Genomic DNA, 21,836 nt, shown 5'->3' on the forward strand with positions numbered 1-21,836 from the left:
AACGTATTCCCTCCCAGGATACTGTCTAAAGCTCCGAAGGCACAGTATCTTACTGGTAGTAAACGAACATATCAACACGTGCTGCAACATTTAGGAATATTCCTGAAGCAGGATCCAGAGTTTTCCCTCTGACAGGCAGCAAGAGCAGCACATGGTACTTGGAATACGCTACTACGTTTGGTTTTCTCTGACAGAACTATTCATTCAACAAATACTTATGGGGTGCCTACTTCAACCCAGGCACTGTTTCAGAAACTAGGGACTTGGCTCCAAGACCCATAAAAGATCCCTTCCCTCTCCTAAAGTTCACATGCTTTGGAAAATCAGAAAATAGACAGGCAGATGATTCTGGAAACAAGAGCATTTCTGGCAGTGGCTGTGTTGTGCAAAAGAAATGAGCCAGGATAATGCGACGTAGTGTGCCCAGGGTGGAAGTGGGGAACACAACATCAGGGTAGTCAGAATGAGCTTCTCCCAGGATGCGATATTTGAGCTGAACCTGAGATGACAAGGGTGGGGGTGAGGCAGAGGAAGAGCAGATGCAGAGGCTGGGAGGTGGTAGTGAAATCATCTCATGGCTGATGGGGGAAAGAGGGAAGGCCCTAAAGTCAGAGAGGCCTGGGTTTCCAGTCCGGCTCTGACACTTGCTAGCTGTGTGACTGGGACCAATTTATAGTCTCTTGGAGCCTCCGTTTTCCAATCTACAAACTGAAACAATGAACAGTGTCTGCCTGTTATGTTATTAGAGGGAAGTGCAGATGAAGCGCTTGGAATAACGCCTAGCACGGAGTCCTTTATCAGCAGTGACAGCTATTACAATGTTACCCGACGGTGAAAAAGTTCCTGAGGCATATCTGAAGAGGGATAAGAAACACTTTTAGCATTTTGTTGTATTAAAGACATAAGGAACGCTCTATACCTGTAAAATAATCATGTCTGGCCGATACTGTTTCCGCAGCCCCACATCAAACATCAGAAACTTGAGCATTTTAAACGCCTCTTCCTCGCTCATATGAAGAAGCAAAATGCCTGCTACAAAGCTGAGACCTTGGCAATATCCTACTTCCTGGTCTAGAAGTGAGTAGGCCTTCAAAATGTTGTAAAGCGACAGCTGTCCTGCTCCAAGCTGGGCAGAGAAGTATGGGTGTGTAGGAAAGGTTCGCCCTGTGAAAAGAATACATATTAGTTGTAATAATAAAAACAAAAAAAAGAAAGCCTATCGAAACAGAAATCCAATGTGCTTCAGATTAAGCAGCAAAATCTTTAGAAGCTGGATCATAATATCAATCAGTCTTCACCACTTCCTCTGCAAACAAGGTCGACCAGTTGTTCCTGGAATAATGCTTTCAATTCAAAATCAGCAGTTATTCATGGTTGGTTTATTTCTTTTTTTGGTGGAGGTACAGGTGAAAGTAATTAGAACTACCTTCGGTCCTGCAAATAGCTGAACTTCAATCAAAAAAAGTAAACTGTTGGCCAGGCACGGTGGCTCATGCCTGTAATCCCTGCACTTTGGGAGGCCGAGGCGGGAGGATCACCTGAGGTCAGGAGTTCGAGACCAGCCTGCCCAACATGGCAAAACCCTGTCTCTACTAAAAATACAAACAATTAGCCAGGCATGGTGGCAGGTACCTGTAATTCCAGCTACTCGGGAGGCTGAGGCAGGAGAATCGCTTGAACCTGGGAGGCAGAGATGGCAGTGAGCTGAGATCACGCCATTGCACTACAGCCTGGGCGACTAGAGCGCAACTCCGTCTCAAAAAAAAAAAAACAAACAACAACAACAACAACAACAACAAAAAACCTGTTAATCCTCTCGACATAACCTCTATTCTCAAGAGGAACACACACAGTTCTTCCTCCCCACCGCTGCACCCCGTGCCCACCCCAATCCCAGCATCATCTAAATGCAGCTAAAAGGCCTCGCCTTGCTACAAACACTCTCTGGGTCTGCTTTTCCCAGACTACACATATTATGCCTGCAAATGCTTCACACCACATGCATATCTCTGAACTTTCAAAGCATAGGCAGTGTTTTGAAACAGCCTGAGGAGCAGCAGGTGTTTTCTTTTCTCAAAAGTTACCTTCCAAAAAGAGTTTAAAAAAAAAAAAAAGGCTCTCAACATCATGATTATTTTCACAAAAAACTGGTATTCATATAGGTCTTAAAGGACTTCTTTTGTCCAGGAGGCTTTTGTAGCTGATACTTGTCAAGTTCCTCTTCCCCTCCTCTGGAACGTGACTGATGGGAGTGCCTGTTTCCAGGGAGCAGAGAAGTACTTGAAACGATTAAGAGAAGAAAGGTCTGGAGCCAGGCAGCTGGCAGCCAGGGCCAACCGTGGGCCCAGGCGAGAATTATGAACCTGCTTGGATCAGCTAAGGCAAAAGGTGCATCTGGGTCACATGTTAATTGTTCATTGCAACTACTTGGTCTCAGCACAGGGAGGAACATACTTTCATGGGCTCTTCCTCAGCTTCCTGAGAAAGAGTTTCATCAGTCCAGATGTGTTATCTGAACTTGATTCAAGAGGAAGGCAACAGTCCCCTAACCACTGTCCTGATTTCTCGTTCTGTATTCACTTCCTGCCTCCTCTACCTCTTCCCCCAACAAATCTCCCTGATATACCCTGCACAAGTCACCTTGCTGCTAGTAAGCAATCCATAGCTCCCCAGTGCTCAAAGAACAAATGCTCCACTCTGTTAGCCTGGAGCTCCGTGCAGTCACCTCCTCACCCACCCTCCCAGCTTTATCTTCTACTCCAAGGCTTAGCCTAGGCACTAGAAGCGGGGGCTCCTGGGGTCTCTGACCCCTCTGGGTTGTGTGCAGAAGTGTGTGTGTATGTGTGTGTGTAAGTAGAACAATCGGTAGCAGCACATGCAACTGAACTGGAATGTGAACCCCATGCAGGATGTAACAGTTTCTAGCAGCCACATTAGAAAGTAACAGGTGAAGTTAATTTTAATTAGATATTTTATTAAACCCAACATATAGGAAATATTATCACGTCAACATAATCAATATAAAAGTACTGAGACATTATGCATTCTTTTTTCATGGCAAGTCTTTGAAATCCAGTGTGTTCTTTACATGGACAGCACATCTCAATTTGGAGCAGCCACATCTCAAGTGCTTAATAGCCACATATGGCTTCTGCACTGGGCAACACCAGCGTATTGATTTCCTCATAGTCTCAAAAATATCCATGATCTCTTTCATTCCATTACCCTTGCCAGCTTGGTTTCCAAGAAGATGGAGCACTTCCCCACCTCTGCATTTTTGCTGATGCTCCTGTCCCATCCTGAATGGACCCCCTCCCCTCTGGTATCAAATAGGTGCTGGTAGCAAAAGATGCAGGAGTCATGTGGCATAAAGGAACACGGGGAAGATTTAGTTATTTTGAATTTGATCTGTCAGTGTTATCATTTTAGCTAATCAGATACCCTCTCATGTTAGCAAACTACCTCACACAGAAACCAGAGCCCACACTAATTGACCCTGCTTGTAAAGTGGCTATTTCTTATTTAAGCCTCACAACATCCCTAAGGGTGTGGGCCTAGCAGGCTGAGGAGTGACCTATGCTAACTGGCCACTTAAGAGTGGTCAGATGGTGGGGGCAGAGCTGGCTTCATGGGTGTGTTCTGTGCAGTCACACTGGCTCTGTGCTTAGAAGGACCTCGCACAAGGCTTCATGCTCTGTTGTCTCTATCTTGAAATTCCTAATAATCTTTCAAGAAGGGGTTCTGCATTTTCATCTTGCAACAGGCCCTGCAAATTATGTACCAATTGAGGGGGAGGCAGCTCCCTAAGCAGCTTCCAGAAATAGCTATAGCCACCTTCCTCCCAACCTTGCTACCGAGTGGTACGTTATGAGATAGCAAACCTCGGGCCAAATTCTGCCAAACCTATGACCTTTACCAGCAAGCTGACAGGCAACAGGAACCACATAGGGCTTCTCACAGGCTCTGCACTCAGGCCTCCAACAAGCACTTCTCAAGAAAGGTTCAACCAGAGGAGGGCACCGTGGCAGTCTAATGGCAGAGCCAGGCCACCCATAGTCAGGTCACACAGACGGAGTGTGGGGACCCAGGCCCGACAGGCACTGGCCTCAAGTTCTGCTCCAGAGTCCCTGGTGCCAGGGTTTGGACACCTTTCTCATCAACCACAGCTCTTGAACATCATCCATTTCGCTAGTAAAAAGTTACATGTAGTAGTACCCCTTATGCTAAGAACAACTCTCTGATGTGCATTTATTTCAATGGCATTTGAAGTAAGTACAAAATGGCCTCTGGCACATGAAGCTCAGAAAGGACTACCTAGCTTCTCTGAACCTTAGCTTCCTCTTTTTAAAAAGGGGCAGAACACATAGTTTGCCGAGTGGAGAGTACATGTACAATGCCTAAGGCAAATGGTTGCTATGAATGGTGTTCAATAATGGGCAATAATCTTCAGATACACCACACGCATTATAAAAACCCAGTTTCCAAACAAGAGGACAAAAAGGCACACTTGTGACAGTTCTGTAGCACAAATGCAAAATAAGTTACATTTAAGGTAAAGGAACAACTTTGCAGAGCCGTTACTAAACTATAACATTGCACATAAGCCGGAAATCTCGCTTTCTGACAGCCTTCCAGAGGCAAAGAAAAGTTTTGTCTAAGCAACTAATTTTCACAAAATTTGGAACTCACAGACAGGTAGAACTGAAAGCTGAATTCCAAATAATAATAATCACCACCACCACCTAGATTCAGCAAAACACCTGTACACCCCACACTTTCAAATCTCTTGTTATTACCCAAACTGGTCAAGGCTTCCAGGGTGCAGTTTCAGAAACTGTCACTGATTTTCTTCATGAACCTGGCCAAGCTAAAACACATCTTCCAGTGTGTTCTATGAGACTCCCAAATGCAATTTCCTGTCCCACCCATACAGCAAGACAGGACTCTGAGTTCACTACCAGGCTGGGGAACAGCCGTGAGTCTCTGGCCTTCAGCTCCTGACTAGCGGTTAAGCAGGACAACTGCACCCATCTGACTTTGTAACACAGTCCATGTTTTACACCAAATTCTATTGGGGTAGACATTGTTTTCCTGTTTTACATTCTTTCAGGTCAATAGTTCTAAACATTTGGTCAGTCTGAGGACCCCTGGAGGTCTCTGAGATGCTTTTAGGGGTCCATGAGGTCCTCCCCCGACTTTTCCAACTATAGATCTGTGCAAGGTCAGCTTTTTGTTTATATGCTTCAAATAACAAGCACAACAGAATGAATGAAGCAAATAAAATTCAGCAGATTCTATTAAATCAGACATTAAAGAGATTTTTTTAATGTAAAAAAAATGTCACACTTCTAACTAATTTTATTTTGGAAAACAGTCATTTTTTACAATTTTTTATATGTACAAGTTTATTATTGCTATGTAAAAATAAACAGGAATCAAATAAATACTAATCTCAGTTTTAATTAATTGCGAATTTGGTAAATGTTGATAGGAATTATCCATGGAAACAAAAGCTCTCTGGGCTACTCAATAATTTTCAAAGTGAATGGCATCCTTCCATCAAAGTTTGGGTAAGGCTGTTCTAGGCTAACACGACAACTCACCCACATTCATGAGTAAACACCAAGTAAAGAGGGAGAGGTGGGTCACGTGAGTAGAGAGTGGATGAGTGGGATCAAAAGCATTTCCTGGACAATCCACATTCGTATAATCCAGTGTTGAGCGCTGCAGCCCTCCAGCTCCCATTTAGGAATTACTAAGCTAGCACTGATGGCATTCCACAAAGACCACCCATATGATGTTCACCTGCAGCAGTGGGCCAGAGCCGTGGGCAGAGCACCCCTGAGAACAGCCCCTCGCACCCAAGTCAAGGCACCTTAACTATGAGCAAAAGACTGTTTACTGTTTGTTGCATTTGTTCACAGTTTGTGAACAGATTCTAGACTGAAGCTCTGCCTCAAGAAGACAGGACAGAAGGCCGCACACCCCTTAGGAGAAGCACGCTAGCTCGGGAAGATGCCAGCTCAGGGAAAGCTAATTTCTGCCAACCTCGAGGGAAGCCAGGTAAAACTATGCAATCCTTCCTATAAATGCTTCAGGATACGAGGCCTGCCTCTTTAAACTGCATTTTACAACTTACCACAAGGCAGAGAAGTGCAGGTCCTTTACATTTTTCTGTAAAGCAGACTACCTTCATATACAAAATGAGAAGGGGATAGTTAAGTGGAGAGGGTCAAACATGAGCGTTAAAAAACCTCTTTATTAATATTAGAAAGACATTCAATGTGTCTTGTGAATATAAGTGGAGAAATATGCCAGAAAGGCCTATAAGATGATCCACAATTCAAACATATTTCTAAATAACCTAATATTTCCTTTTCATGAAGTGCTCCACAAACTAAGTGTTCCTGTGGAATTCTGTTCATCTAAGGGATGTTCTTCCAGGATGAATCTTTTCCTTCTTTATCACTTGGAGGGGGAGAGCCTTCACCCAGCAATTTTCAGGCAGCAATCCTATCAGCATCATCTGGGGGCTTCTTAAACCTGCACATCCCAGGCATCAGAAATTCTCAATAAGCGGCAGGTCAAGGACAGTGACCTCAGGAATGTGTTTTTCACAAACCCCTCAAGAGATCTTGCAGGTGGTCCCTGTACGGTGCTGTGAGAAACCCCACCCCATCTCAGAGTGTCCTGCCTTACTCTATTCAGAGCCCATCTGACTGCATTTTCAGCGAGACCCCTGATATCTCGGCTCTGTTTACCATGCGGCAGCTGCTACAAAAGGCCAGAGGTCTCTTGCAGCAAACACGGGGCCACCCACAAAGCTAGTCAGTCTCATGATGGCTCTGCACAGTTGACTAACAAGTTTCTTTCTTTTGCTCTTTTCTCCAGGGAGTGGTACTGGCAAACCAGCAATCTGACACTGACCCTCTAACTCCTCTGCAGAAGAGAAACCCTACAACCTAATGATCTCTAAGATTCCTTCCTGGATGAAGACCTGGGATACTAACATCATCTCACATTGTTGCATTTAGCTCTGAGCAGAATTTGAAATGAGACACTGAAGATAACAAACACCCTTTGTAACCCTCAGATTTTTAAGTCACGTGGTTATCAGGTGCCCAGTGTCAATCTTCCCACTAGAACGTGTGCTTCCCAGAGTACAGGGGATCACCCTGAATGGCAGTTAGGAGATTAAGGGAGAGTTCTTCTAGGAGCAGATTGTTTTGGGGAAGCACTTGAATGAGCTCCCACCGGCTCTGTGAGCCCAACTCCATGACCAGTGACATCGAGTTGGTAGCTGAAAATGGGGGATGGGAGAAGTAGTGGCACAATGGAAATCTGCAAACACTGAATACCAAGGGCTTCCTCTGAGGGGTGAGAGGAGCTGCTTATTAAACATTTGCCAGCACCACCGACTGACCTGAAGGAGGCGGGAAGATTCCAGACCTCTGTGAAAGGAAATCATACCGCACTTTATTCTCTCCTTTTATCACCCACATTTCGTTATCTCACTTTGGACTTAAAGTGTATATTTAGAATGACCAAATAAATATGATCCCACGATGTGTTCCTGATAAGATCAGAGACAATGGCTCACTCTTTGGAATAATGTGTGTGACTGGTGGCACAAGAATTCATTGGGCTCCTGAACTGTGATTGTTCAACTGACCTTCATAGAGCAATGTCCCCAACTGGACAGACAGGTGCGTGACGTAACAAGACTGCTGAATGTTACATTCTAGGTCCCTTGCTGTCTTTTGCCATGAAGGTTTTTCGTTTCTCACACAGGACTTCAACTTAAAGATGGAAGAGAACGCAGTGGTCCCCGCCAGCACCCCTGCTAGTAATGAGCAGCTCCATCTGCCCCTCAAAGTGCATGATGCTGCTCTGTGTGTCCAGGCCGAGTGAGGCAGCCCACCGCCTGGGAGAGGAAAAGGGGACGCACTCCCCTCTGCCCGTTTGCACTTGGTCATCTTCAATACTCTCAACTGATTCCTCCCTTTTGGAGGTTCTCCTATTTCTCATCTTTTATGGATTCTAAAAAATCCAACTGTTCTCCTACTTCTCATCTTTTGTGGATTCTAAAGGTTCTCCTACTCCTCATCTTTTATGGATTCTAAAAAATTGGATTATAGTTTATTTTCTTCTGGACACCAGGCAGGCTTTATACATTTAGTCGAAGCAAACAATCAACATGACAGCTCTGCTGCTGGACCTGTGACCCACACGTGTGGTCTGGACACACGCTTAGCCTCTCACGGCAGCACAGGCATGCCAAACATGTCTGGTCTCCCTGATGGAGGATCTCTAGAAGCCCACAAAAAATGGCACTTCTGGTCACCGAAAGATCATCAGACTCCTGCAGGGATTATAAACTGTGCCACCCCCTTACTGACCCATAATATGCAGATTAATAAAACTACAGCCATTGATGTGGGGGAGATTAGGTGCATTCTTGCTTCCGCTTTCTGATCTAATGGAGCTCCTGGGTTTCTGGGCCTGTTAGTGTTCTTTCGGCTGAAGCCCTCCCATCATGGGAGAGGCTGCACGCCTCACTGGGGAATGCAGCTGATGGCTGGAAAGTGTTCTAGGCTGGGATGCTAGGGAGGGAGCAGATGATGTGAAGCCTGAAGGGGGTCCCCCAGGAATTTCCCAGTGTCACTGTCAGCCCCCAGTGTGGTCAGGATGACAGTGCGAGTCCCAGACAGAAGGTAGGATGCTGGGCAGTCCGTGTTGTCTACCCAGGATAGGGAGTCAGAGAATTAGAGCAGAAAAAAGTGGCAATTGTCTAAGGGCTGAACAAATGGATGCAGATGGGTGGGGCAGGCGCTTGACCCAAGGCTTCAAGAATAATGTGATGAGTATCATCTGCTAAGCTGAGAGCAGCTGCCTCTGGCTGGTGTGATCTACCCCAAAGGAACAGGATTCCACCAAAGCAGGGGTGGGGAGAGTTGTGTTGGGATGGAGTGGGCAGAGCCAAGAAACACAGAAGCAGCATGGTGCCCTAGAAGGGACGTGGTATGGAGACTGAGGAGACCTGGGTTCCAGAACTTTCTGGCACTGAGTCACTCGCAGTGTGGGCAGAGAACTCAAGCTCTCTAGGGCTCAGTCACGAAGTAACTCGTGGACGGAAAACTCAAGCTCTCCAGGGCTCATTCATCCCCTCTAAGGTGGAAATAACGGCACGTGCCCAATTTCACACAGGGTGTGTAAAGATGAGATCTGACAAAGGTTGAGAAAATATTTCACACACTATGGAACGCTTCCCAGCCATGAGGCCTATTATTCTTACTCTTTGGAGGAAAACACATTGTCAAAAAAACCAAACCAAACCAAACCAAAACAAAAAACCTGTTTAGACTAAAAGCCAATTTCAGAAAGTATAGCAAGAGGCAGGAAAACAAAAACCCACGAAAATTCAAAATATATCCAACCAACCATTCTGTTCTTCTGGCCAGAATACGAAAGTCACTTTTTAAGGAAAACTGAAATACAGATTTGATTTTGCTCTATACTACACACCTTCACTGGGCCTTGCGGTAGCCATGGTGTAGACTAAACAGAAAGTATAGACTAAACAACTGACTTGGCCACAGCGCAACTTTGGGTGAGAGGAGAGGGGGAGTTAACGGGTAGAGTCTGGAGAAGCTTCTGAGGGAGGCCCCGGGCGGAGTCAGCTGGGCAGGGAGGGCACCTGGGACTCCACTGCCGGGTCTGGGCCAACCCCAGTTTCTCCGTTCCAGTGGGGAGAGCAGACTGAACCCGGGGGGTCCCTGGAAACAGCCTGCAGAGACACACAGAGGTGACCTGGGAAATGTATTGCCGCACACGGAGTTCCTCTCAGGCCCTCGGGAAGTATGTGGATGGCATCCAAACTGGAGGCCAGGCGAGGATGGGAAAGAGTGGGGAAGAGACAGGGGGTCAGCACTGTCAGGGACAGGGGCAGCAGAGGGAGAGGGGAGAGGGTGGGGGAGAGGCAGGGATGGAGAGGACTTGAATGCAGCCAGCCCTGCCAGTGGACGGGAAAGGCCAAACCCGGGGCTCCCACAGACCTCACGCCAGCTCGGGGAAGGCTGCCCGAGCCCTGCAGGGAAGACCATGGTGGTGCTCAGGCACACATAGTGCCCTGGGAGCGCACAGTCATGCTGAGGCCCTTGTGCTGATCTGGACTCTTCTTTTCCTTCTGCAGAAAAGTGATGACATCTGAGCAACAAGAAGCAGGGGCTGATTGTGCGCGTGGAAGAATGAGGGGATACTGCAGAGGAATGAAGAGAAGAAGGCGACTGAATCCAGGAGGGGAAACACCTTCCCGTTCCGCCTCCCAGCCTGTGAGCAAGTGTGGGGAGCAGGGCTGTCTGCACTCCCTCCCTTTCAGCCTCCTACCCTGAGCCTGTTTCTCACTTTGTTTCACATGATAGGAACATGATGGCATTTCCTGTTACTCACCATGTCAGCAAATGCAGCTACTGCTAATTCACAAAACCGCTTTCATCAGGGTCAGTGGGCCAAATGGGCCCCAGCTGCACCAAGCCACTGCTTTGGCCAGCCATTGCACAGCAACACGGGGCTCCTGGGCTCAGAGGGTCCCAGGGAAACACAGTGACAGTGGGTTCAGTTCCTGCCACCTCCCCTCGGTTGACTTTGTGACCATGGTCAACATGTGACCTCAGTTTCTTCATTTCTTAGAGAGGGTGCAGGCCACCTTCCCAGGGCTGTTGGGAGGGCCCATGAGATGGCAGGGCTAGTGCAGTGTCTCATACTCTGAATCTCAAAGAGATTCTTTGAACATCTGCTGTGTGACAGCCACTGTTCTAGGAGCCGAGAGTATAATGGCCAAACAGCCCCAGCCCAGTTCGCAGAGGGCTGCATCCTACAAGGGAGAAAGGCAGTAAAAAGTCACTGCTGTATACTAAGGACAGGTCGGGGAGGTGGAGTAAGAAGAATAGGTTCCGCTAAGAGTTGAATTACCATTCGACCCTTCAATACCATTACTGAGTATATACTCAAAGCAAAATAAATCATCCTACCAAAAAGATACATGTACTCACACGTTCATGACAGCACTATTCACAATTGCAAAGACATGGAATCAACCCCGGTGCCCATCAACAGTGAACTGGACAAAGAAAATGTGATAGACACCATGGAGTACTCTGCAGCCATAAAAAGGGACAAAACCACGTCCTTTGCAGCAAGGAACATGGATGCAGCTGGAGGCCATTATCCTAAGCAAACTAATGCAGAAACAGAAAGCAAGCATCACATGTTCTCACTTAGAAGTGAGAGCTGAACACCGGGTCCACATGGACATAAAGATGAGAACAGACACCAGGGATTCCTAGATGGAGAGGAAGGGAGCGGGGCAAGGGTTGAAAAACTACCTGTTGGGTACTATGCTTGGTTCCTGGGTGACAAGTTCAATCATACTCCAATCGTAAGCATCATACAATACACCTTTGTAAGAAACCTACACACACACTCCTGGAATCTAAAATAAAAGTCGAAAAAAAGTGCAGTTTCCAAAGTCATACTGATTAGCGGCAAATTGGCTGTGTCACTTTCAGCAAGTTACATAACCTCTCTGCTTTTATTTTCTCAACTCTGAAGAGAAACAGAACAACATATACCTGATCATGTTGTAAGGATTAAAGAAAGGAGTTTAAGTCCCTTTGCACAACATTTGGCCCAAGGTGAAGTTAGGCACCAGCAGTGATGATAATAAGCAGATAACGGTGATGATGAGAAATGTGATACGCACCATGGGGAGAGTGTGGGGTGCTACAGGGGGCTTAGCAGGACACCTCATCCAGTCTTGAGGTGGGAGAGGAGACCACAGTCAGGGACAGTTTCTCAGAGATGACATTTAAGCTAAAGAATAACCTTAAGGGTTATGAAATTAACATTTAAGGCTAGCTATGTGGCTTGAGAGGAAAGGACTTCATACTGCCTGATGCAGCCACTGCAGGGCCCCAAAGCACTGAGTGCTCTGTGGAGCCTTCAGCAGCAGCAGCTGTAACCAGAACAGGTATTCTGGAAGCAGGGCCACATGCTCTAAAAGCAGCAGGGCCAAACTCCCGCCACATCGAGCCAGCTCACCACCAGTAGAAACAGCAGCTTGGGTGACAGGTAGCAGGCAAACAGGACCGCATTGCCACCTGACCCTGTGCATGGCCACTGACAAGTCAGGAGGGCTCTCTGTGCATCATAATCACACGCCAGTTCAACAAGTTCTTCACAGTGGCAACTGCAAATCTATCCAATACAGTCAATCCCTTGGCATCCACGGGGGATAGGTTATAGGAATCCCCACAGATACCAAAATCCACGGTGCTCAAGGCCCTTCTATAAGATGGTGTCATGTTTGCATATAACCTGTGCACATTCTCCCATACACTTTTTTTTTTTTTTTTTGAGATGGAGTCTTGCTCTGTCACCCAGGCTGGAGTGCAGTGGCACGATCTCGGCTCACTGCAAGCTCCGCCTCCCGGGTTCACGCCATTCTCCTGCCTCAGCCTCCCGAATAGCTGGGACCACAGGTGCCTGCCACCACGCCTGGCTAATTTTTTTGTATTTTTAGTAGAGACAGGGTTTCACCGTGTTAGCCAGGATGCTCTCGCTCTCCTGACCTCGTGATCCGCCTGCCTCAGCCTCCCAAAGTGCTGGGATTATAGGTGTGAGTCGCCGCGCCCAGCCACATCCTCCCACATACTTTAAATCATCTCTAGATTACTTGTAACACCTAATACAACGTAAATCCTACATAGACAGTTACTATATTTTAAAATCTATATTATTGTTTAGTTTTCATTGATTTTTCTTCCCAAATACTTTCCATCTGAGGTTGGTTGAGTCCCCAAATTCAGAACCCATAGATATGGAAGGCTGATTGTACATTGTTCCCATCTTCATATTTTATAAATTATTCAAGAGACAAGGCGCCACCCAGTTTCCAAAATAAAATCATCTAAGGCACACACACAAACTGCTTTCTACAGTTTTTCTGATGAATTCTGTTTGTAAGTAGTAAAAACGAGGGAGTGGCTCTTGTAATTAAACCAAGCCTCGGTTCTGAACATCCACACGTTTTCCAGGATGTTCCTTCAGTTGACTATAAAAACTCCTATCAATATTTGAGTTACTGGACTGAACCACAATTACGACTGCAGCTTTAATGAACACCCTCCCTTCACGCCAAGCAAAGTTAACAAGCTACCCAGTGAAAATACAGAGATTTTTATATGCTTGAAGACGACATTTGTGATTACCCTAGGGCTTTTTAAATTAAAAGTCTCAGTAGTAAATTTTGATTGCTAAACCTAAAGGCAGGTCAATAAATAACTTAGACACTCTCTTCAGATTTTTCATGTGAGTGAAACTTCCATTGTCATCTCCAATCGATGGCACAGACTTACCAAGGTCAATAAGAATTGCATGCTGCTGGGAAGTCAACTGCTTTAAGAGTTCTTTGTATGGCACATCCTTTGGCTGCTGTTTGCTGGGAAACTGGTGTTTAAGGTGGAATTGCTCAGCTAGAAATTTCCAGATTTCACCTCGGTGATGACGTGGCACACCTTTAAAAGGGGGAGAAGATATGGAGATAATTTATGCACAGAATACAACTTAATAAAAAAAATGAATTGTGTTTCATGTTCCATTTATCCAAATTCACGTTCCCTTTTTTTTTTTTTTTGAGACAGAGTCTGGTTTTGTCATCCAAGCTGGAGTGCAGAGGCACACTCACATCTCACTGTAGCCTCAACCACCTGGGCTCGAATGATCCTCCCACCTCAGCTCCCGAGTAGCTGAAATCATAGGTGCCCACCATCATGCCTGGCTAATTTTTTATTTTTGTAGAGACAGGGTCTCACTATGCTGCCCAGGCTTGTCTCAAACTCCTGACTGCTCAAGCGATACTCCTGCCTCAGCCTCCAAAGTCCTGAGATTACAGGGATAAGCCATCGTGTCTGGCCACTAGTTTCATTATTAATTAACAGCATAGGAACAGAAGGGAGGCAACTAAAACTTTGTCCTATTTGCTTCTTCCCCTACTTCCACCCCCTATTCTCCCCTCACTTCCCTACCCCTCCCTCCTTTCTTCTCACTTCTCAAATGTGTTATCATGTTCTGACCCTGTCAGACTCTGCAAGGAATAAAGAATATGACCTGAGCTCCAAGCTGGTGCCAATTAATGACATTCTAGGGAAATAAGGCCAAGTATGAAAAACTGTCATGTAAGATGTGATCTCAGAAACAAGAGAGAAACAAAAGGAAGTAGAGCTCAGATGAAAGATAAGCTGGCTCTTTTTTTTTTTTTTTTTAATTATACTTTAAGTTCTAGGGTACATGTGCACAACATGCAGGTTTGTTACATATGTATACATGTGCCATGTTGGTGTGCTGCACCCATTAACTCATCATTTACATTAGGTATATCTCCTAATGTTATCCCTTCCCCCTCCCCTGACCCCACGACAGGCCCCAGTGTGTGCCGTTCCCTTCCCTGTGTCCAAGTGTTCTCATTGTTCAATTCCTACCTATGAGTGAGAACATGCGGTGTTTGGTTTTCTGTCCTTGCAATTGTTTGCTCATTTCGAACTGAGCAATCAATCTGAACCAAGCCTTAAGGACGAGGGAGAAGGAAGAGAAAAGTGCAACCAGAGAGAAGGAACCGAGAGTGATTCAGTTTGCCTCAGGCACAAACGTGCACGTGGAAGAGAGCAGCTGGCAAGAAGGCTGGAAAGGTTATTGCCAGAGACAAAACTGACGGCACGAAACCCGTGTGTTTGGTAGCCCCAGGGAACCATGCATGTTTCTGAGCTGAGGTGGAGTAAGCTAATCATAGCTGAGATTCTGGAATTCTGATGAGGCTTCTTTCTGCAAGATAAGCCGCAAGAAGGGCCCAGAGGCTGGGTAGGAAGTGACTGCATAGATGTTGCCATGTGAGCATCCAACAAAGCTCTGAAAGCAGAAAATGTCCAAGAGCCTCCACCTAATGCTTTATATGTGATTGATTTGAATACTCACAGTGATTGAAAATGTCTAAAACTTTAAAAAGTTCTCTTAAAGTCAAGGATGTTATTTAGGGCAAACCTAATTTTAAAAGGTGACAGTTTTGAACCAAAATTCTTTAGCTCATTACTCAGCTATTACAAGGCCAAAAAGGTAGAAATGGGGAGAGCAAGAAGACTGAAGAACAAAATGCCAAGTCTTTCTCGTCTCTTGGGAGAAAGGAAGCCTCCGAGTTAGGCATTGATCTTTCTTTCCATCCGGGAAAAAAAAGCGGCCGCTTTGTACCCTGCCCTGCCACTCAAACAGCCTGCCCAGGAGGACGGTTTCTCTGGTTTCCGTCTCTGGCCACCTTTGGGAGAAGTTTCTGCTCTGGCAAGGTAGCAGCAGATAGCACTTACTGCGAGGCCACTATGCACCATCACCATTCCACGCACATTACGTATATTGGTCATATCATCCTCATAACCTTCTAAGGGAAACACGATTATCCTCATGGTAAAGAAAAGAGAGGCAGTGAGAACAGGTCCCTTGCCCCAGGTCATTAGGCCAGTGAGTGACAGCCCAGGAATGCTGACTGCCATTTTCTTTTGGTGTTCTCCATGTCAGAAATGTCAAACAAGGCTGCTACTCAAATGGGGACTAGAGAAAAAATATTTTGTGTTCCTATCTTGCGATTAATGATAAAATAACTATCTGTGGATTTGAACCAAATAGTAATCATTTTATTAACAGATTCAAAAGTCTCACTGGGCCACCTCTTAGAAATACTTACTGTGTAGTAAGTACTTCCTTCTTTCCCTTTCAAATATCAGGTTGTTTTTTTTTTAAAGTTGCCCTGTAGAAGAAATACAGGGCCCCTGTCAACCATGACCACATCCTATACATTCTATAATTTTATCTCAGCATTAATATAGTGACCCTGTAGACTGAGTTGAATGGTGGCCCCTCAAAAAAGATGTGTTCACTTCCTAATACCTGGAGCTTCTTGTAAATGTTACCTTCTTTGCAGAAAGAATTAAATAAGGATGTTGGGAGGAGGAAAGCATCCTGGATTATCCAGGTGGGCCCTATATCCAGTGACAAGCATCCTTATAATAGACACGCAGAGGAGGAGATGAGAAAGGGAATCAATGTGACCAAGGAGGCAGAGGCTGGAGTGCCATGGCCACAAGTCTAGGAAGCTGGAGGAGGCCAAGTGCAGACAGGCTGACAGCATGGTTTTGGAGCTATGGCCTCCAGAACACTGAGAGAAGAATTTCTGTTGTTTTAGTCACCATTTTTGTAGTAACTTGTTACAGCAGGAACAGGAAAAAAATATACCCTGATATCTGCTTTCTACTATTATTCTATTTCTTGTCTCCCTCTCTGCTATTCCAGCTCATAGATATATCCTGGGACCATACACACACATGCACACCCTACCCACAAATACTTCAAACGCTGATGAGAAGTAAATGTGGGCTAGAAAACAGTCAGCATGATAAGTGATTTATAGTGGGGCTTTTTTTCACAAAATACTTTTTCTCAAACTGGGAAATTTTCCCAAGTTATGAAATGTCCTATTTCCTATTACTAAATCATTCCCATTGTCTTATCAGACCTTTATTTTTTGGAAGAAAAGAATATTGGCTGTGTCACTGGACAGTACCAGATATTGTGGTATTCAGGAGTACGCTTAGATTTTGTGATTTAAAGCACAGGATCATGTAGGTTGGACCCAATGTTTTTGCTAAGAATGGCCTGGAACACCCCCTCCACCGTGGTGCTGCCCTCACTCCTAACCCAAGAGAAACGAGCCCACCTAGGGCTTGCAGGCAGGGTCTGGGTGGGCAGGAGGCCGTTTCTCCATCCTCCATGAAAATAGCTTCTTACTCACTTAAGAAATAATATACACTGTTTAAAAGTGGGACCAAAAAAACCTCTAAAATGCAAGAGGTATAAAGAAGTGAAAAACTACCCATAACTAGAATGAGCATATATTTACCATCCAAAGCAGGAAGCTTTTGAAAGTGAAGAGGAGGAAGGCTATTAATAATTTTGCCAGGACACGAGTCATAAACGAGGGCTATGCCAGGTGAACTGGGCTCTATGGTCATCCTGCCTATAACCCGGATACCTGCATCATGGGTGTTTTTCCACGTATACACACATGGAAATATCAACTGTACCAGAGACCATGCTGTACTCTCTTCATTTAACAACTTATCTCAGCCATGTTTTACATCGGTAAATACAGATCTACTTACGGTATGTTTTTCAAGGAATATGACACGGGATAGTCACATGGTTGGGTTTTTCGTTTTGTTTTGACTATTAAACAATGCCACAATAAGCATTCTTCTTACTGCAGTACACTTTTGGCTGATTAGTTTCTACAGTAAGTTTCTATAAATGGCATTGCCAGGTCAAAGGCAAGCAGAGTTTGCATCTGGCCCTGCCTATCAGCAGCTCAGGCAGCCACTCTGCAATCCCATTCCTAAAAAATACATTCCAGCTTATAAGGTTCTATCCAGTTATCTTTAGAGAAATCATTCTGACGTGAACTAAACTGAATTATCTATAATGTCATGGGATTATGTTATCTTCTCCTAAATCGATACCCTAATCCTGGCCCCTTACCCAATTTTAACTGGGAAAATTTTATAAATTCCTTTATTTCCATCATTTCAGGGTCTTTTATGTCACTATGAGGAAGGGCCTCTTAATCCAAACAACTGTCCTCTCTTTCAAGGTCTCTGAGCTGAGTTGGCCTCTACTTCAAAGGTCAAAGATGTGATTCAAATTTAGTCTCACATTTTTAGATTCACATTTTCATTCTGAGCCACTAAACAGATTGCCCGCCGTCATTTGTTTGGAGTTCTTAAATCTTAATGTGTTAAAAACCACCTGACTGACACAGCCCCCTTTATGGTTAGAGCTTCTGCAGTAAAAAGTGATGTGGCAAAGTCAGGCAATACATAAGGAAATTCCAGGTCAGCCTTAGCTCACTCCAGTAGACAGAATGCTCAATCATCTGTGCCCAACTTTCACTACCCAGGCTCCAGATTCCTAGAGTATTTCTATTAGACCCCACATAAGATGCCCAGTGAAAAACAAATATCCAGGTGCCAGGCTTCTAAGAAGCTCAAATATTTGGAATAGCTGTCACAGACCCAGGCAATCTGCCTTTCGCAGAAGCAAAGACACCTGAAGGCGATCATCTCGGCAACTGTGAATGGGGGAAGAACAGACTCATTCTTTTCTCTGCTTCTCCCTTTTCAAAACAGCAATTTGGGGTCATTTGGTGTAAAGGTAAACCTCAAGAAACAAGTACAGGTGCAAGGAACACTAGAACTGGAAGAGAGCTCCAAGATCCTCTGCTCGGTGAAAGTCTCTCATTCTATGAGCAAGGAGGCAAGAGCCCAGAAAGAGGGTACCTACCAAAGTCACATTGAAAGCCGCTGTCAATCCAGAGCTTCGGTCTTCACCACTGCATGCATGTTCTGAGAAAAGCACCTGGAGATCCTGTTCAACAGGAGGCAGTGCAGTACAGTGGTGTGAACCCAGCTCTGTGGCCCTGAGCCACTACTCAACTGCTCTAAGCCCAGGTTTCCTTATCCATAGAAAGGGAAAAGGTGTAACGAACAATAGCTACCCATGATTATTAAAACTGACGTCAAAATTCAAAAAGGGTTAAAAATGCCTAAAAGACTATAGTAGAAAACACTGCTTTGTTCCATTAATGCTCCTAGAGATGAAAAATGCATATGCAGGCCGGGCGCAGTGGCTCACACCTGGAATCCCAGCACTTTGGGAGGTCGAGGTGGGCGGATCACCTGAGGTCCGGAGTTCGAGACCAGCCTTGCCAACAGGGTGAAAACCCATCTCTACTAAAAACACAAAAAATTAGCCAGGCGTGGTGGCAGGCGCCTGTAATCCCAGCTACTCAGGAGGCTGAGGCAGGAGAATAGCTTGAACCTGGCAGGCAGGGGTTGCAGTGAGCCAAGATCGCCCCATTGCACTCCAGCCTGGGCAACAAGAGTGAAACTCCATCTCAAAAAAAAAAAAAAAAAAAGGAACATACAATGTTTTTCCACTATACAACTGATAAAGTCAGGAAAAACCCATTCTATACATATTTGAAACCCTTATTCAAAACACCTGGTTATTCATGATGAGCTCAACAGGAACTCAGCAGCGCAGAATCAGATTAGACTCAGGCTTTTACTCTTGCCAGAAGACATTAACATATATTTTTAAAGGAATCATTGTTTGACTAGAACACTAATAATGACTGAAGGTAAGCTCCAAAAGAGTGGTTCTCAAACTATCTGTGAAGCATCAATTTTTTTTCTTTTTTAAAATTTTCCAATCTACTACAGGCTAATATTTTTATACAATACAGTAAAAAATAAATTAGTAGAAAAACAAAATTAAAAAAAACAGATGGACAAAATGTAAGTCCACATTTTAAATTAGGATCACTGTGTCAAATTGCTGGCAACATGGAAACATTTCCAAATACTTAGTCTCAAGTTCTGTACTTATGTCTTCTTGGACCAGAAACAGTTTGGGATGGCAGATCTCACTGAAAAACCAGTGAATCCTGCCCGCTCTCTAAGGCCTTACAATATAGCAGACACATGTTGTGTGCTCCTCACAACATCCACTGTCAGCACCCACATCTTACACTTGTGGAAACTGGAGCTCAGAGAGGGTGAGGCAAAGTAAGTGGCAGGGCTGAGATTTAAGCCCAAGACCACCTGTCTGAAGTCTGTGCTCCACACACTATGTTGTCTCCCTAGAATACCCAGAGACAAGCCATACAATTCGTTTCTAGTTTATAATTCAAAGTATATCATCAAATCATTATCCAGTTTATAGGTAATGAAGCCCTTGGGTGTTCCTGTCTTCCTATTTCCTGGCCTTCTGGGAATTTTAATTAAGAGGAACCATGAAAGGTGGTAAAACTCATGTCTATTAAGTAAGGTATCTGGAAATAGATTAAGATGTGATGAAAAGAAGGGAGACGGCCACTAAAATTATACTTAAAATTTTTTTATTCCACACTTCTCCCCAATCGCCAATGAGGGGTGAGGTTGACTAGATGCTTCCCAATGAAGCTTACCTTGCCCAACAGCCGAGTGCATTTTTTCCATGTCAAACTTAATTTTTGATCTTCCTGGAGTGCTAAGCATCTTTTCCCACACTGTAGTTACTTCTTTAAGACAGGGAGTAATTTCTTCGTAATCGAGCTTCAGGCGTTTGTTCAGCAAATCATTTTCGGAGGCTGGAAGAGACCATTCCGGAGTGCATCAGTAAAGGCTACAGCTACGGAATTTCCATTACACAACATGGCTGCCTACTTGTTATCCTGCTGAGATGTCAAGAAGTTACAACCATCTTAATGCATCTAAATATAAGTCACTGTCCATGCCTCTACCCATTTTCTTTGTTTTGGAAAATGCTAAAAACCTAGGAGGTATGTGATTTCTCTTACCCCTCACTCCCAACGTACTCTGTGGGCTCTACTGCTAAGACATAAACCACATCTGCCCAATTCTTTCCATCTTACCCCCATCAAACCACGAGCCATCCCAGGACAGGAGCTATGTGTTATTAATAAAATTCCCGATGACTAGCATGGTTAGAACTCGATGCAATTTTTTTCATCTAAACTAGGAGAGGCACTCTAAAGATAGTTTTCTCATTTAGAGCCAAACCTCCGTTTAGTAGCTTCTACCATTGGTCCCATTTCTGCTTCTTGGAGCTAAACTGAATAAATCTACCCCTCTCAAATGACATCTCTGAAATATATGAAGAGAGCTACTGTTTCCCACCAAACTTACTCAACCTAAAGCTGCATGAAGAATTATAACTAAATTATCAAACCCAGGGGGGAATAATATCAATAAAGGGAAATGTTAAATTGATAATTTACATTGATCCTGGACCCAATCTCTCATTTCATGGCGACAGAAACCGAAGTTCAGAAGGATCAGGTGATTTGGTCCTGGTTATTTACTAGCTAGAGGGAAGCCAAGCAACTCTAGGCCCAGTGCTGCCTTCCTCTCAGCTTTTATGGTTTTCCATCTACCATCTTTAATCTTTTCCCTCATACTCTGATGAATACATTTCTAAGGTCCTGTTAAACAATTCCCTACATCTCTAGGGTTCACATTTTTTTAAAATGTCAACCCTAGATTTTTTTTTTGGCTGTGATTTGGGATATGAGAAAACACAACAAATGTCACTAGAGTTGAGCTAATCTTTGCAGCAAATCAGGTTTGGGGCTAGCCTTGCTGCACAGCAACTGGCGGCAGCACTGGGCTTTGGAGGCCAATGTACGTTCCTCTGGCAGTAAGGCTGCTACAAGCACATCTGGCCACCCTAACAGAGCCCAGCAGGCAACATGAGCATCCTGCTCTGACGTCATCACAACTTCACACAGCCAGAAAGAACTGGCCAGAAGATTCAGCTGAAAAGGCTCAATCCACGAACATCCTGCTGTTTCAGTATCCTAACAACACTGCTGCCTAAAATCAGTGGCCTCCAAAATGCCTTATCAACCAAGGCAGATGGTACAGAACTACAACAAACACCCAGGCTGCAGGGCAAGAACTTCAGATACAGGACCCAGCTGTTCGCAATACTAAGTAAGACCCCCCACACCCATGTGGTTTATAAGCTTGTGGACTGAGATCAAATGTAAATTTGCAACAAAGTTCTCTAAAATATTTATTATGATTTAACATAAAGGTCTGAGCCAACTTGGACTTTGTGATAACGTTCAGGTCTGATTTGTGCCTACTCTGGAGGGTGGGCTATGGCTGCTCCGTCCCCAG

At 44.8% G+C, this 21,836-nt stretch overlaps 1 protein-coding gene across 7 annotated transcripts in view; it reads right to left on the minus strand.

The window, feature by feature from the left end:
* Positions 1-21,836, minus strand: part of LOC105487750 (TBC1 domain family member 1) — a 248,177-nt gene that overhangs the window by 21,074 nt on the left and 205,267 nt on the right. For all 7 annotated transcript variants that reach the window (XM_011751393.3, XM_071093743.1, XM_011751392.2 and 4 more), the window contains 3 exons: positions 20,120-20,281; positions 13,416-13,574; positions 920-1,164 (listed from right to left, as the gene is read on the minus strand). In XM_011751393.3, coding sequence (XP_011749695.1) covers positions 920-1,164; positions 13,416-13,574; positions 20,120-20,281 — 566 coding nt within the window. The remainder of the gene's footprint in view (positions 1-919; positions 1,165-13,415; positions 13,575-20,119; positions 20,282-21,836) is intronic.

Source organism: Macaca nemestrina, chromosome 3 (genome assembly GCF_043159975.1).
Source record: "Macaca nemestrina isolate mMacNem1 chromosome 3, mMacNem.hap1, whole genome shotgun sequence".
NCBI classification, from domain to species: Eukaryota; Metazoa; Chordata; class Mammalia; order Primates; family Cercopithecidae; genus Macaca; species Macaca nemestrina.